The 15,448-nt window shown below is 46.9% G+C and overlaps 1 protein-coding gene across 1 annotated transcript in view; it reads left to right on the top strand.

Moving 5' to 3' along the window:
- GDF5 (growth differentiation factor 5) overlaps window positions 1-1,045 on the top strand; it is a 4,014-nt gene extending 2,969 nt beyond the window's left edge. The window contains exon 2 of the mRNA XM_042835502.1: window positions 1-1,045. This exon is cut by the window's left edge and continues 674 nt beyond it. Within this exon, the coding sequence (XP_042691436.1) occupies window positions 1-195 (195 nt within the window). The 3' untranslated portion in view covers window positions 196-1,045.
- The last annotated feature ends 14,403 nt before the right edge of the window (window positions 1,046-15,448 follow it).

Raw genomic sequence — 15,448 nt, 5'->3', positions numbered from 1 at the left:
CGATCCCACCTGGAGCCCACCAATCACGCAGTTATCCAAACTTTAATGAACTCCATGGACCCCGAATCGACGCCTCCAACTTGCTGCGTTCCAACGAGGCTGAGTCCTATCAGCATTCTTTTCATTGACTCCGCAAACAACGTGGTCTACAAGCAGTACGAGGACATGGTGGTGGAGTCGTGTGGCTGCAGGTAGCAGAACAGTCGCTCGTGTGGATGTGTTACGAAAGACAACGTGACGCACTGAACAGAACCTCTCCTGAAACAAGGCTAACTTAATTTCTTACCTCTAGGGCACGTTTACAAGGATGTAGCACCAAACCCAGCGATTCTGTATGTCTCTCCCCCATCTCTCCACTGCGGGCATATTTCAGTGGTATTTGGATGCTGTCATGCAGCCCAGTGTAAAGCCGTGTGTTGGCAACACGAGACTGGCTCTAACCAAAGTCTGTGACAGGGAAGATTTGACCTCCAAGCCTCTAAGTCACCTGCTTTTACTCTAGAGGCGGTGTGTAAAGATGGTATTGGTGAGCTGTGACCTGTTTGATCCTTTGAACAACATTCTCGAGACTGAATGTGAGTCCATGTGCATTGTCCATTCAGAACTGTGAGGAAGTAGTCCTGACGTCTAGAAGAGAAGGCTGTGTTCTGGCATGCTCCCATCTTGGTGTGAATAGTTGCACTGTGATATGATTTCTTTCTGATTAGCTCTCGAAACTATGCATATATAAAAAGAGTAATTAAATGTAATATGTTGATTTAGTTTTAAGCTGTACATGGAGATGGGTGATGCAGGAGGTATTACTTTCCATGTATGTTTTCCTGCAAGCTACATGTCTTTCTTAAGTATCCACCTTTCCATTATTGTGTAGCAAGATATATTACTCTGTATAAGGTCCAAGTTGTTCTCAAATGCTCCTAGTAAAAGTGTTCAGTTATGGCATAAGATGTAATAAATTATTGACACAGTGCTACATTGTGCCTAGCTGTCCAACTCTGCATAATTATAATGCTGTTAAGAATTTGTTTTAATGTTTTTGTACAATAAATACAAGTGAAAGGGACTTTTCAGAGCGGCAGAATGCTGGAGGTATGCATAACATGTTCACGTATTTCACTTGCCTCTAACTGCTGACTGGAAACACTGGAAGAAAGATCTGAAAGCACGCCGTGTTTTAATCGGGTGTGGAACGCCACTATCGCTTGGTGCACCTGGGGCCAGAATGAATTATGCAGCTGATTGCAAAAGAACTGCTATCTTCTTATTCCACGCTCCAACAGCTGCGTGTTTGCATATCTCCTGTATCTATCCCAGGCGTGGATCATAAATTTATTTCTGAGATTTCTTTTTGTATGATTCCACCTACATAACCATGCTGGCATTTGAATGTAGATGGACCAGGCAGGATGTGGGAACCATTGGAAATGACTGACATAGCTTATCAACAGTTCAGTTACAAATGCTAAGGTCTTTGTTTTGCTGCAGTGTAAACCAGCAAGCCACACGAGTTCCTGGGCCTGCACTCTGCTTGCTCAGCATCACAGCCAGGGATGTTGTCAGGAGGTGAATATGGCCCCGAGGTCCTCCTGCAGTAACCCCAGACCAAGCCTGTTCTGACTCATACTGCTGGGAAGTGGTCCTAAGCACCTCCTCGATGGCCACAGAGCAGCGGTGGCCAGATCTCTGTCCTTCTTTGTTCTCTGAGAGCTCTGAACTGCCGGGCCCTTGCAACAGCTCACAACGCCTGGTGGGCTCCCTGGGCAGGCAGACCTGCCGTGTGCCACAGCCTACAGTGGGGCGATACTGAGAAACACCACAGAAAGCTTTCACACGTGTGATGTCTTTGCAATAGCTCAGCACAGTGACTTCTGCCTGCAGAACTGGGCATAACTCGGCCCAACCCATGCAGTAACACAAAGTGAAGTAGGTCAGAATACTTGACAGGAGTAGGGTGTCATGAACTGAACAGCCCGTTCATAACACACACTTAGCACTTGAAGCTCCCCGTCACGCACCTGAGACATTCCGGTGCTTCCTGTGGCTCAGGGCTGTGCCCAGGAATCTTGTCTGCCTCTGAGCTCCAGGTGGGCTCTCCACAAGTCCTGCTCCCCCCAGCTGAGGCCACTGCCAGGACCACAGCAGCTGACCACAGCTCTGTGCCAACTGCCTGTGGGCTTTCCACAGAGCTTTCAAACCAAGGAGTTTTGAATCCTAAGCTTCACTACAAGTTTCTATCTAGACAGATTTTGCCTTTGTTACAGTAGGAGAGAAAGCATTCTCCTGCCAGTCCAGAGTCAAGAGAGTGTGTTCTGAACTCCTTTCTGCCCATTCTGCTCCAGCACTTCTTTTCTTCCTCCTGGCTGCCTTCTAGGTGGCTGGCATGCAGCACTTCATGCTCCTTTCCCCCATGCTGACCCCAGCTGTGCTCTGCAGATGCTGGGTGACCGTGAGGAAGGGCGTTCTCCTTCCCCAGTGTGCTGCTCCCATGCATGTGCCTGTTTGCATGTTCCTAGTGGAGCCTCTGCTCTCATGTGTGCCAGTAATAGCACCAGTGCATCACTCCCCTGAGTGGAAGGTTGAGAGAAGTGGTAATTATATATGGAGTTTAAATCAGCATGTAAATGGAAAAGAATGCCAGGATTCTGTGATTATCTCAAACCAAACAGAGAAAAATTAAAAAAAAACGCTGATGTATAAAGGTCTAAAAAAGTGCTGGTTGAAAAATCTCCAGAATTCTGGTAGGTAGTTGATACAAAGTTTAAACAAACTTAAAGCTAGAGACACTTCAGTGCTGCAGTTAGCTCCTTACCACACCAAAATCACCAGATCCTGGGTTTGGCCTCAACAGGGCTGCTGACTTTCACTGTGGTATGAATGCATCCCAGCTCTTCCATGCTTAAAGCTGCTCTGCCCGAGCCATTGAGGTCATCTGGTGCAAAAACCTGTCTCTGTAACTAACTATAAGATATGGAATGGTTACGATCACATCAATCTGCAGTGATGAAAGCCTGCTTGTCTCAAAGCTGTTTCTGTAATTCTTATATCACCCGCAACTTCAACAGGCACAAGAAGAGGCTGCCATGGTGAGCTTTTTGTTGGTAGCCTTAATTCCATATATGCATTCAATTTCTACATTTCAAATCTTGTTAGCTGGAGTGGAAACTCGTATTGAAGCTCCCAAGGAGTGGGATTGGTGGCCATTGCAAATGTTCCTGATTGTAGAACGCCCAGAAGCAGAGCCCAGATGGACACATTTGGGCCTCATTCCTCTATGAAAGCGAAGGTTCGGGGACAGGGCACCGTGTGGGACTTCACACACAGCAAAGAAATTGGGAAGAAACCAGAGCACCTTGGGACTGCAGAAGTTTGGCACCGCTTTCTTTAGCGCCGTCATTACACAACGTGCAAAGATAGACACCCTAAGTTATTGTCACAGCTTTCCTCCCGTGGGTGAGGCGGTGTTAGCAACTGGATGGCTGAAACGTGTGGAAACCTGAGCTGTGGAGCAACGCAGGTTAAAAGTTCAGCTTTCCACCTTTATGATGGCAGGTCTCACTCTCTCACTGAGAATGCCTCATTTGTATTTACTTTTTAGGGTCATTATCTGTCCCACGAGAGTCTTTGTGAAGGTCCAAATTTTCAAATAAACAGTACACTATAAGACAGGTATGTGTGGATAATTTTTGTTGTATTTGGCTAAAATGTGGGTACTAAGCTGAATAGGTAAACATAAAAGTATGCCATTGAAAACAATGCATTCCCATTAGTGTTTGAATATGTGCCTAAACTCCATGTACACTTTTACATGGTTATGTCATTTCCTGTGTAAAATGTGCTTGTTTGTGCAGCAGCCATATGAAAGAAGCAGTAACCCGCTATGTGGGCTATTTGAAGCTTTCTGTAAGAAACATAAAAACCCCTTGACCCTTGTATAATAAAAGGTGTTAAAAGATACTGCTTTTATAACATCTTAGCCAAGACTAATAAGAATGTACAAAGAAAACAACTTTTTTTTCCTCCATAGTCCTGGTCAATCACGTGGTTTTTTTTATGAATTTGCTGTTGCTGTTGGGTAGTAAAACAATATTTAAAAATAAAATCGCGTGAGCTTTCATTGCTTCTCAACAAACTGAATGAAGAAGGAAATCTTAACATTCTTTGAAGAACAATAAACGCAGTGCCGTAAATACGCGTTGCTGAGTGCTCAGAACAGCCCATTTGTTGCCATCCCGGGTTTGCTGATATTTTTGCAGAACTCATTCTGGTTTTCTGCAATGATTACATTAGCTGAAGTAGCACAACCAGATTCTGTTTACCTTGGTGCCCTCCCTCCCCAAGCTGCACAGAGGAAGGGCTCTGTTCACAGTGAGCGCTCAGCTGGCTCTGCTAGAGGATGGGAGATGAGCTTTGTGATGGGATTCCCTGGGAACCTCAGAGCAGTGCCTTGTGCTGGGCTTTGCCATTCAGGAATCAGGGCTGAATCACAGACTCACAGAATGGCCAGGGTTGGAAGGGACCTCAAGGATCAGGAAGCTCCAACCCCCCGCCACACGCAGGGCCACCAACCTCCACATTTCATACCAGCCCAGGCTGCCCAGGGCCCCATCCAACCTGGCCTTGAACACCTCCAGGGATGGACGGGGCATCCACAGCCTCTCTGGGCAGCTGTTCCAGCACCTCACCACTCTCTCTGTAAAGAACTTCCCCCTGACATCCAATCTAAATGTCCCCTCCCTCAATGTAAAACCATTTCCCTTGTCCTGCTGTTATCTACCCTTTTCAAGAGTTGGTTCCCCTCCTGTTTGTAGGCTCCCTTTAGGTACTGAAAGGCTGCAATGAGGTCACCCCGCAGTCTTCTTTTCCCCAGGCTGAACAAGCCCAGCTCCCTCAGCTTGTCTTTCTAGGGAGCTGCTCATCTCTGTGGCTCCTCTGGACCCTCTCCAACAGCCCTCTGACTTTCTCGTACTGGGGCTCCAGACCTGGACACAGCACTGCAGATGGGGCCTCACAAGAGCAGAGCAGAGGAGGTCGATCACCTCCCTGTCCCTGCTGGCCTCCCCTCTTCTGATGGAGCCCAGGATACCATTTGCTTTCCAAGCTGCAAGCACACACTGCTGGCTCATGTTACTTTTTTCATCCATCAGGACCCCCAGGTCCTTCTCCACAGGGCTGCTCTCAAGGACCGCTCCCTTCAGTCTGCATGGATGCCTGGGATTCCTCCAGCCCTCACCAGGTTCACCTGTTCCCACCTTTCCATCCTGTCGAGGTCCCTCTGAATGGCCTCCCTTCCTTCCACTGTGCCAACTGCACCACTCAGCTTGGTGTCATCAGCAAACTTGCTGAGGCTGCACTCGATTCCCTCCTCGATGTCATTGATGAAGATGTTAAAGGGCACATAAAGATGTTAAAAAGCAAAATAAAGATGTTAAAGAGCACAGCCTCTGCCCATTGTGCCACAAAGGCAGCGCCGTTTAAATGAGCGCAATACTTCTGCACATTCAGGAACTGTCTGTTCGCTTTTGACAAGATGCCATTTATCAGTGATAATAGCTTTTTATTGGGGAAAAAAAAGAAACAGCTGAAATTTGTTTTTTGCTTGTGCACATGGCTTTAAGACATTAATCTTTCTCCAGAAGTGCTGAAAGAGAAACACAGCTTGGGTCCTGCACAGGCAAAGAGAAGGGGCTGTGGGTCTTCTCTGCAAAGATGCAGTAACAACACTCACAAACTTCAGGCAGCAAAGCTCATCTTGTTGGTGATCAGATGCCAGGAGCCCAGAGAAAAGGGAGAGGGGTGGCACGGGGAGAAGCACACGCAGGAGGTGCTCTAAGGAAGCACCCCAGGGAACCTCGAGTGGGAGGAAGGCAGCAGAGAGCCCACATGCCAAGCACTTTTCTTCTGTGGGCTTGGTATGAGCAATTCTCCTTTGTACACTGGCCAGTGGCTCTCAGTGGCCTGGAAGCTGCTGCAGGCTCGGAGCAGGCTGCTGAAATCCAGCAGAACCAACCAGCTCTGCCAGCAGCACCACACAGCCAGCGCAGCACTCGCTTCAGCTCAAGGACTGACTGCAGCTGTGTGCGCTGCTGAGGAGCATCCAGAGCACCACAGCTGAGAAACCTGAGTCTGTGAGAGGAAGCACTTGCATTTGTGAGGCATTCAGATGGATGGTGTGTTTCACTGCTGGGCTGCTGGGCTGCAGGCAGGCAGGCGGTCTGTCCCTGCGCAGCCTAACATCAGAAAGACGAACCATGTGGCTCAGGGTGGTTACTTGAAGAGCCCTTACTTTGTTTTTTTTGGTGTTTTCCTCTACACCCTTGGCTCTAGCTGATTTTGAACACTAAAGTGGCTTCACAGTCATCCCAGACGGGAGAGTCCAGTGCAAGATGTGAAACATCCAAGTGCTGAGCTGGGGGCTGCCGGGAGGAGCTTCCTCTCACCAAGGTCAGGTTCCTGTGTGCCAGGGCTGGATCCCTCCCCTGCAGTGTTCAGAGCCATTGGGAGACACAAGGAGAGGAGTGGGGACTGCATACCCCTCACCCTGCAAGAGGGAATGGAGCAGCTGCCTGGGCACGGCTGAGACAGAAGCCTTTCAGGCATACCTCACAGGGAGCACTGAGCTGCCCGGGTCTGTGACTCAGGAATGCAGACAAAGGACTTGCACTGTACATTGCAACACTCAGCCGAGCCCTTTAACTGCTGGGCCCTGAGATAAGCAGCTGTGTTACAAAAACATGGATATTGTAGGTATGCCGTGAGGACAGCTGCTGGATGCATCCACCAGGCAAGAAATACTGAGTGTGGAGAGGGAGAGGGGAGAAAGAAATGGCTGGAGTGACTGGCGGCAGCACTGCCAGCATTTGGGCTCTGGGCATACATCCAAACCACCACTCCTTCACGTGGAGGTGTTTGCAAGAAGCTGTCACTGCTGTCAGTACTTTCACAGACCCCTGAGCCACATCCTGGTGCCCAAGCTTGGTCAAAGCATCCAGTGACCATAGTCCCTGGCCTCCACTTCACAGCATCCTCAATGGAACTTCACCCTTCAGGTGGGGTGGGGATGGAAGACCAAGTATTACGGAAATGGGACAAGTGCATTCTTTTTTTTTTCAATGGAATATCACGTGGTTGTTATCCGATCAATAAGTTCCAGAAGATATAAGAGGCTGCTGGGAGTTTTTCTGAGGTATGCAAACTTTAAAAACAGATCGATTCTTCGGAGCGCTAAGAAAAATGACCTGCTATCCATCTCAAAATATAAATGCAGCAGAGCTATCTTTCTCTCCAAACATTGCAGTATTTTCGTCAGAGAAAAAGCCATATGAAATAATTCACTTCTTGCAATAGTAATGAAATATTCCCCGTGCCAGTAAGATAAGAAAGTGATGAGGAGCATGTGCTGGCGCTGTCCAAGTTTTAGAACATTTAACCTCCACCATTAAGCCTACTGATTTTTAATAAATCTTGGAATTCTGGGGAAATTCCAGAGGTTTGGGAGGCTCTGGAGAAAAGGAATTCAATTCAGTACTATAAAGGGTTGCTGTGTTGACCCGGCAATTATAAGCAAATTATGGGACTGTTGATACTGACTGAATTTTATGATGTGAACAAAGGATGGCAGTTTAATTCATAGGTGATCAGGACAGGATGGACATTAAGATCATTTAGCCAGACGAGCTGCACACCTCAGGTATAAAATTTTACCTGGGGACTCCGCATCTCTGAAAATGCCATCTCAGTTTTCACAGCCATCAAGGCAGCAAACGCCATTGTAGCAAGGGCTGGGAGAGAAACAGAGAACAAATGGGAAAACAGTGTGCAGGCACTCCAGGGACTGACACGGCCCTTGAACACTGCGATATGGCAGAGCTGGAAGAAGGCAATAAGGAGGATTGGAAGTATGGAACAGCTTCTGTGAGAGGAGTAATTAGATAGAGCAGAGCTCCTCTGAGAGAGGTGGCTGGGGCAAGAGGGAAAGGTGGTGAGGGCTAAGAATGTGGATGGGGAGCAAGCTTGCTCCCAGATGAGAACCACAGTGCCCTAAATGATACCAGTTCTGGGCAGGGTTGAAACAGAGATACTGATTCCTACAGCGTAGCCCAGAGGTACAGCGCCCGACCACTCGCTGCCTGGATGCTAAATGTCTCCATATGTTAAAGAAAAACTGACTGCACAAGTTCATGGAAGAAAGCTCCATGAAAGCTGGTGGGCACAAGGCCCCCCTGACTTCCTGAGCCACTGCAGCTGGAAGCTGAGGAGCTGTGATAGGAAAACCACTCCTCATTCCTCCTATCCCTATTGTCTTTAGGGACCCATCGCCCACTGGAGGCAGGCTGGGTGCCCCCCCGGTCTCACCCGACAAAAGCTATTCTCACGTTCTCTGTGGAGACCAAGGCTTCCAAGGAAACTGTACAGCAGGACCTCCTGGCTGGAGCCATTGGGCAGGACTTGTGGAGCCTTGGCCACTGCCTTGTTAGAGAAGCATGGCTTTCTGATGTGGGATCTCTTTTCCCACCAATTTGTTTTTAAAAGGAAGTCTATTTTTAAAGTTCCTTGGAATTAAATGATACTACATAATAGCTGGGTATTACATGTTTGGAAAGAGAGATCCAGGATTGATTTAAAGACCAGAAGTTTTAAAAAGCTCACCACAGTCAGCTCTGAGCTAATTCTGTGAATATTAGCACTTCATTTTTTCAATAAGCAGCTTATTTCTACCTACTGTCCAGTTTCCACTTTGACTCAGTGAATTGCCTTCTTTGTCTGCTATGCTGAAAAACTTATTCCCAATGGCATTGTTCTACCTAGAGAGATGGTGATGAATTTTTCTCTTTTCTTTTCTATGGAGAACATAAATCAACTTGGTCATGCTCTTGCTGTGCTGCGTACCTTCCTTACCAGATTCTTGGTTTTTATTATTTTTTCTTTCTTTAGACGTTTTTTCCATTTCTCCAAATATTATCTGCAGCACTGAGCACCAGGTCTCATTTGGCTTTGGGTTAACAGTAACAGTCTCATCAGTGCCACAGACACAATACTATTTCTGTACCTTTCCTGGATTGTGACCTTCACTACAGTCCCTCCCAGCTATGGTTCCATGTTAGGAGCTCAAACTCAGCCTTCCACTATGATCAACACTGCTCTTCCATTGCTGATGAACAACTTTCCAGCTCACAAGTTCTTGCTTTGCAGTTGAAAATCCTAATTTACAGACGAGTTAAAGAGCAGCTGAGTACCACAAAAAGGTTTCTGTCTGACAAGATTTATTTTATTCCTGTTAAAAGTAAAAGTTGCCCTGTATTTTAGGACGAGGTGCTGAGGCAAGGCACCGGCTCACAAGCTGTGTCAGCAGCAGCCCCAGGAGCAGACCAGTGCCTGGCAGCATTTCTCAACACCTTCCTGGGCTGCCAGGGGGAGAGCTCCTCAGCAAGGGATTACAGGCAGCAGTCTGCACTTCCCAAATGCTGACCAAGCCTGGGCAGAGGACTGACGGATCCTCTCCTGCAAACACACATTTGCTAAATCCCTTTTTCTCAGGACACTCTCCAGACACATAGAGATGTGAAGATCAAGACGTGCTCCTGTTGGCATGGATCTGAAGGTGACATGAAAGCTGCTCTGGCACAGAGATGTGATCGGTACGGGTGTTGTTATCCACTCAGCAGGGCTCACAGGCACCCTGCTCTCCCTGGGGAATGCTGGCTGACACAAGGAGACCTCAGTGCTGGGCATCAGGCTGTGTTTGGTGCTGCAGCTGGCAATACGGTCACTGCTCACTGCCCGGCCCAGCGGAGGCGGGCAGCACTGACATTCTTATTGCAATATGGGCAATATACGGATGCTATGTGAGCCATCCCGTTGCTTAGTCCCTCCAGGATGCTTCAGAGCAGCAGGAGTCCCAGCCACCACAAGGGAAAGCTGCTTGCTGCCCTGCTCCCAACCTGGCCCGCTCCTGTAGCTCTCACTGGGAGCTGCGTGAAGGGGGGAAGAGGGACTTACTGCTGGACGGTGGGGGTGTTTCTCAGTGAAAATTGTTCAGTCTTTGCTAGGGGGGACTGACAGCACGCTTCTGATAGATTACCCCGGATAGCCAAGCCTTTCCCCATATTATGTGGTTTTGATCACCAGCATAAATGTACTTGGTATAAAACAGAAGGTCAGGAAGGTTTAAGGCATGGTATATGAGAAAACATTTTCCAGATTTCAGCTTCCTCCAAGGTAATATGCAAGTGTAATTAAAACAGAACCTGGAAATATAGAGTACAGTACCCTATTGAAAGTGTGTTGTATGAGCTGAACTCCCTTCATTGATAGTTTTCCAAAACACACAGCTGCAATAATCTTTATCCAGGAGAAGGGAATAAATTAAGTCTGAACACCTCTGCATATAGTGCAGTACAGTGTACGGCGCTGCACCCCATATAACCTCCTAGCGGTAATGGAAAGCCGAAGGAGGCGCATGTGGAAAACCTCTCTGACCAGCAAACATTTTCTTCTTCAGAAAGCGTACAGATGGGAAGAAAAGCTCGTGAAGCAGAGGCGGCTTAAGTACTGGGATGTCTTGTTCCTGAAGCTGTCTGCTCAAGTCGTTGAGGCTCTGCAATGGCAGGGTGCCAAAGCACACTCCAAGCTTGACAGGTGGGGAGGGAAACGTTCTGGGCTTGCCCCAGCAAACAGCGACTGCTGACAGCAAGCTAAAGTGAACAAATAGGAGTTTATCATATTTAACAGTAGCAGCAGCCACCAGGATATATAAGCTTGGAAAAAGTTATCAGGTCTGACTTTGACTTCCCCTGGACGGCTCAGTCATGGAGTTCAGACTTTGCTCACAAGGTTTCACCGCGCGCAGGCAGGGCAGCAGCGAGGAGCCTGCTGTGTGTCACATCTGCGTGTCCTCTTGCAGGGCTGGTGCAGAACAGGGGGAGTTTCCTCCTGCAGAACAGAGCAGGGACTACTTTGCACCCCTGGCCAAGGAATTCCAGGTCAGGGAACGGATTTTTCTCCTTGTCAAACCTTGCAGGATCCATCGGGCGTTGGCAGGACTGTAATTCCACTGAAAATTCGCTTTTTGCATTTTAAAAATAATGTTTAGCCTGGGAAGCAGCGGTGGCCAGTGTGTTTATAGTGACACTCTAAACTGAGTATTCAGTCTTATGGAGAGGACTAAGCATCTTTATGTTGTTAATAACAGAATTAACTTCCATTAAAATTCCTTTTTCAGCAGGTGATGTTGCCTCAAAGGTGGCCTTGGTCTCAAAATGTCCAGATATATGCAAAGGAGAAAGATTCTGTGAAAGCAGAATTTGGCAGATCCATTATAAATCACCAGTTCAATCCCAGAAATGCTGCTTTCCTTCAGCACAGAGCCCGAGCTGAAAACCAGCCGAACCTGGGCTTCCCCATGCCGAGTCAGACGGCCCCTCGCTGCGTTTCTGGGACTGGGAGTTCTGGGAAGAGCAGCGCAGAAACATCCAAGTGAGTCTGGAAGAAGTCAGTCCACATACAGCAATGCTCCAAGGGCCCGTTATCGCTGATTTGTGCTCCAGCTCCTAAAAGGGCACATTAGACAGGATGCAGTGCCAGACCTGCGCTGGCTCCGTTGGTACATACAAGGCCCTTTCAGAACCTGGAGCACTGGGAAAGTGTGCTGCAAAGACAGTCAAATAGCTGAGGGGCCAGCTGGCAGTCTCGTAGTGTTGGCACTGAACCAGAGTTAATAAGACCTGCTGGACCCGAGCTGAGTTTTTGCAATTGGGTTTCTCTTGATCATGATCTCCAGGGTGCCCTGTGATATCCATACAGACTGTATTCCCTCTTGTTATCTGAAGGACCTCAGCCCCACTTGTTCCAGATAGCTGGAGAGATCCTGTTTCTCCATATGCTCATTAGATTTCCTTCAACTTTTCCTCTGTGGAAGCAGCAACACAAGGTTAAGAAGGAAAATCAATATAAATTCTGCAGTTAGATAGGAACTCTAATCTGATTAGAGAAGAGGCTGAAGTGGAGAGATCTCTACTTTTGCCCTAGGCTGAGCTGTGTTCGTCTTTTGGAATCAAGGAGCTTTCCCCTGGAAATGTTGGGACAGTGATTGCCTTAGGTTGGCTTTGATTCTTCATGAGACCAAGAAGAGAAAAGCTCAAGAAGTTGTCAAGGAACTATCAGACTATTACGAAAAGTTTGATTTACCTGTGCAATTACTTTTTAAAAGACTGAAATACATGCCTGCATAAAAATGACCAGTGAAACAGGAAAAAAGCACGTTCTGTGAAAACATCTGAAATAAAATCAGATGCTAACAGGAAATTAGGAGGACAGAAACGTTAAAATATTTTCAAATGCCTTTGTTTAAGAGCTATATGTCATTTCTTGTCTTTGTAATAATGACAACTGTGCTAGCTTAGGATAGGTAAATGCACACGTAGTCTCAAAGCCTCAACAGCCCAAAGAGCTCTGTGCAGTATGTGGAAAGGCTGTGGGGTCTTCTGAAAGTGGACAGAAATCCAAAGAAATAAATAGAGAAAGATTTACCTGTCAGAAGGTCTGACTGCAGAGTGGTCAGCGTAGAAAATCATCACCGCTGGAGAGGAGGAAATGTAACAAGTAAAAAATAGCAAAGGTGTTCACTGAGGTGGTTGGTTCTTAAGTCTAAAAAGTAGAGAATTCAGGAAAGATTTGGCCTGGGAAATTCCAGTTTAGCAGATCAGGCAATGCCTTCCATGCTCAATTCCCAAGTGCAGCCCCTTCATGCTTTGGGCACTGCATTGCTCACTGAAAGACACGGGCATTCTGCAAAGCAGAGGCCACGTAAGACCTGGATTGCTGCGTCACCAAATCACGTCTGGTATTTTTTACAAACCTGCTTGTCTTTCTTAAAGGCACTCTAAGGACCCATTTGAAAAATAAAATAAGAATAATAATTTTAAAAGTCACTTCATTCTTTCAGAAAATCACGGAATGGCCAGGGTTGGAAGAGACCTCAAGGATCAGGAAGCTCCAACCCCCTGCCACACGCAGGGCCACCAACCTCCACATTTAATACCTGCCCAGGCTGCCCAGGGCCCCATCCAACCTGGCCTTGAACACCTCCAGGGATGGACGGGGCATCACAGCCTCTCTGGGCAGCTGTTCCAGCACCTCACCGCTCTCTCTGTGAAGAACTTAAAGTAAACAGTAAAGAAGTAAAAATTAGTGAAGAACTTAAAATTTGTGTGTATCCACCAGCGGGGTGAAGAAAAGCCAACCTGCAAAGCTGCATTAAGAAGTCTGATCTCCAGAACAGCCAACCAAGTGCTTCTCCGCATCTCTACAGATCTTCTGACAGCAAATAGCCTGAGGCCCATTTACTAATGCCAAGCTCTGCTCTCACCTAAAATCTTTAGAACTGGACATCAAAGAGAGGAGACCAGGGCTGACACTGAGTGTCTTTATGGTAGGTATGAAAAAATGTTCACAGTGGAAGACTGGAATGAGTTTCATATGGAAACGGGGAATCCCTCTATTGAAACTTTTAGGTGCACGTAAAAGAAACACGCATCAGAGAGATCTAAGAATATTTAGTACTGCCTTGGAAGTGGAGGATGGTTTAGGTGATCTTTTTAGCTACATACCTATAGGATTTGCAAATGTTTGTAATTAATTATGCCAACCAAGGAATAACATAACTACCTGGAATCAAAGTCATAGCCTCGCACACCCAAGCAAGAGCAAACATTTTAGAACTAGTAAATCATCTAAGCATCATAGCTGGTTTGAAACACTTCATCTAAAAATGACAGTTCCTCCAAACTGGAGTTTGGGACTAGATAAATACTCAGTTTAGACAAGGTGGCATTCTGAGTTCAGCACTGAATTATTGGGTAAAATAGAGTCCCTGTGAGCAGAGTCCAGCAGCTGCCCTATGTTAGAGGACAGCCAGCTCCACCCAGCTCCAAGAAGAACCCACAGTGGAACAGTGCTTGGAGAGCTGCAGCCTGCGGGAAGCCCACCCTGCTGAGTTTGGGAAGGATGGCATCCATGGGAGGGACACAGCAGCAGCACGGGAAGGGAGTGAGGATGAGGGAGTGGCAGGGACTGACCACAGCTTTCATCTTCCATTCCCTTCTGCTGCTCTGGGGCAGGAGGCAGGAGACGGGGATAGGATCAATGTGTTTCAAGTTTGCTTTTAGTTCTCACTACTCATGCCTGTTACAAATAGGCAATAAATTACATTAATCTCCCTCAAGCTGAGTCTGTTTCATCCATTTAAATTCAGCTGCCCATCGGTGTGAAGCCACCACATTATGCTAGAGAGACATTGCCCTCCTCCAGTCTTTCTTGTGGCATTTTATATGATTAATTAGCAGTTCACTGAGTCAGCAAGTCAGTTTCTGTTCTGACAAATATTTAAAAAATATAACAGATGTCTGAGACTCCCAATTGATGACAGTCAAATATTTCTCCCTCGCAACTCTCCTTTTCTTACATATGCTGCAAATGGACTACATGCCATTAAACAGGGCTGTGGTCCTGACAACTAAGTCAGCAGAAGGTGACCTGAGAGTGGATCTGTACAGCAGCAAGATTAATCATAGAATCATAGGATCGTAGAATCATGGAATCACCAAGGTTGGAAAAGACCTCCAAGATCATCCAGTCCAACCACCCACCTACCATCAGTATTTCCCCACTAACCCATGTCTCTCAGAACAACATCTAAACATTTCTTGAAATTCATGCAGTGGCTTACAGGGGCTAAGCTAAATTGAAATGGTCAAGAAAGAATGTCAGGCACAACTTGGATCTGTGAGCTGTTTCGAAGCGCTTAGCTTCAGTATAGCACCTTAGCACTGAAGAAGTTTCTGTATGCTTGTAACTAAGCTCCCTCCTGCTTCTGGGCTGTGAAATCATGGGGCCTTGTTGGTATATTGGATCCTTATTCCGTCTTCACTACCTTGATTACAGGTGGATGCCGATTTTTTTCCTCCCTGAGTTTTCCAAGTCTGAACAAGCTTCAATCTTGCCCTTTGTGTGTTGATGCTTGCTGGACTGAGGCTTTAATGAATAGGCTAGAATTATATCCTCTTTCCTCTTCTGCACAATAGCCAACTTGTCAAAACGAAGCCTTGGGCTAACTCAACAACATTGAGCTAGATGTCATGTGCTCTAGAAAATTTTATGCTTCTGCAGAACAAAAGTTGATCCCAAACTGAGCACAAAGCAGCCCACAACACACTGTTTTCTCTGCACAGCTTCAGGAAATGTTTTAATTGTTCTCTACATCTGGGCTACAATGATCCCATGAGGGTCTGAGATGGCTTCCTGCCTGGATTCTGCTGTAAAATACCAGTGCAAGACCTCATCAAGAGTGGTTCAAGCATCCCAGCCTCTCAAAATGGCCTCTTGGGGAAAGGGAGTTTTCCCTTTTATTACTTGAAGGAAAGGAATCACTATCACTACCTTAGCAGAAGGACTG

Source organism: Centrocercus urophasianus, unplaced genomic scaffold (assembly GCF_019232065.1).
Source record: "Centrocercus urophasianus isolate 14NV4802_14NV808 unplaced genomic scaffold, USGS_Curo_1.0 seq_53, whole genome shotgun sequence".
Taxonomy (NCBI): Eukaryota; Metazoa; Chordata; class Aves; order Galliformes; family Phasianidae; genus Centrocercus; species Centrocercus urophasianus.
This window is presented reverse-complemented; position numbering and strand designations above follow the sequence as displayed.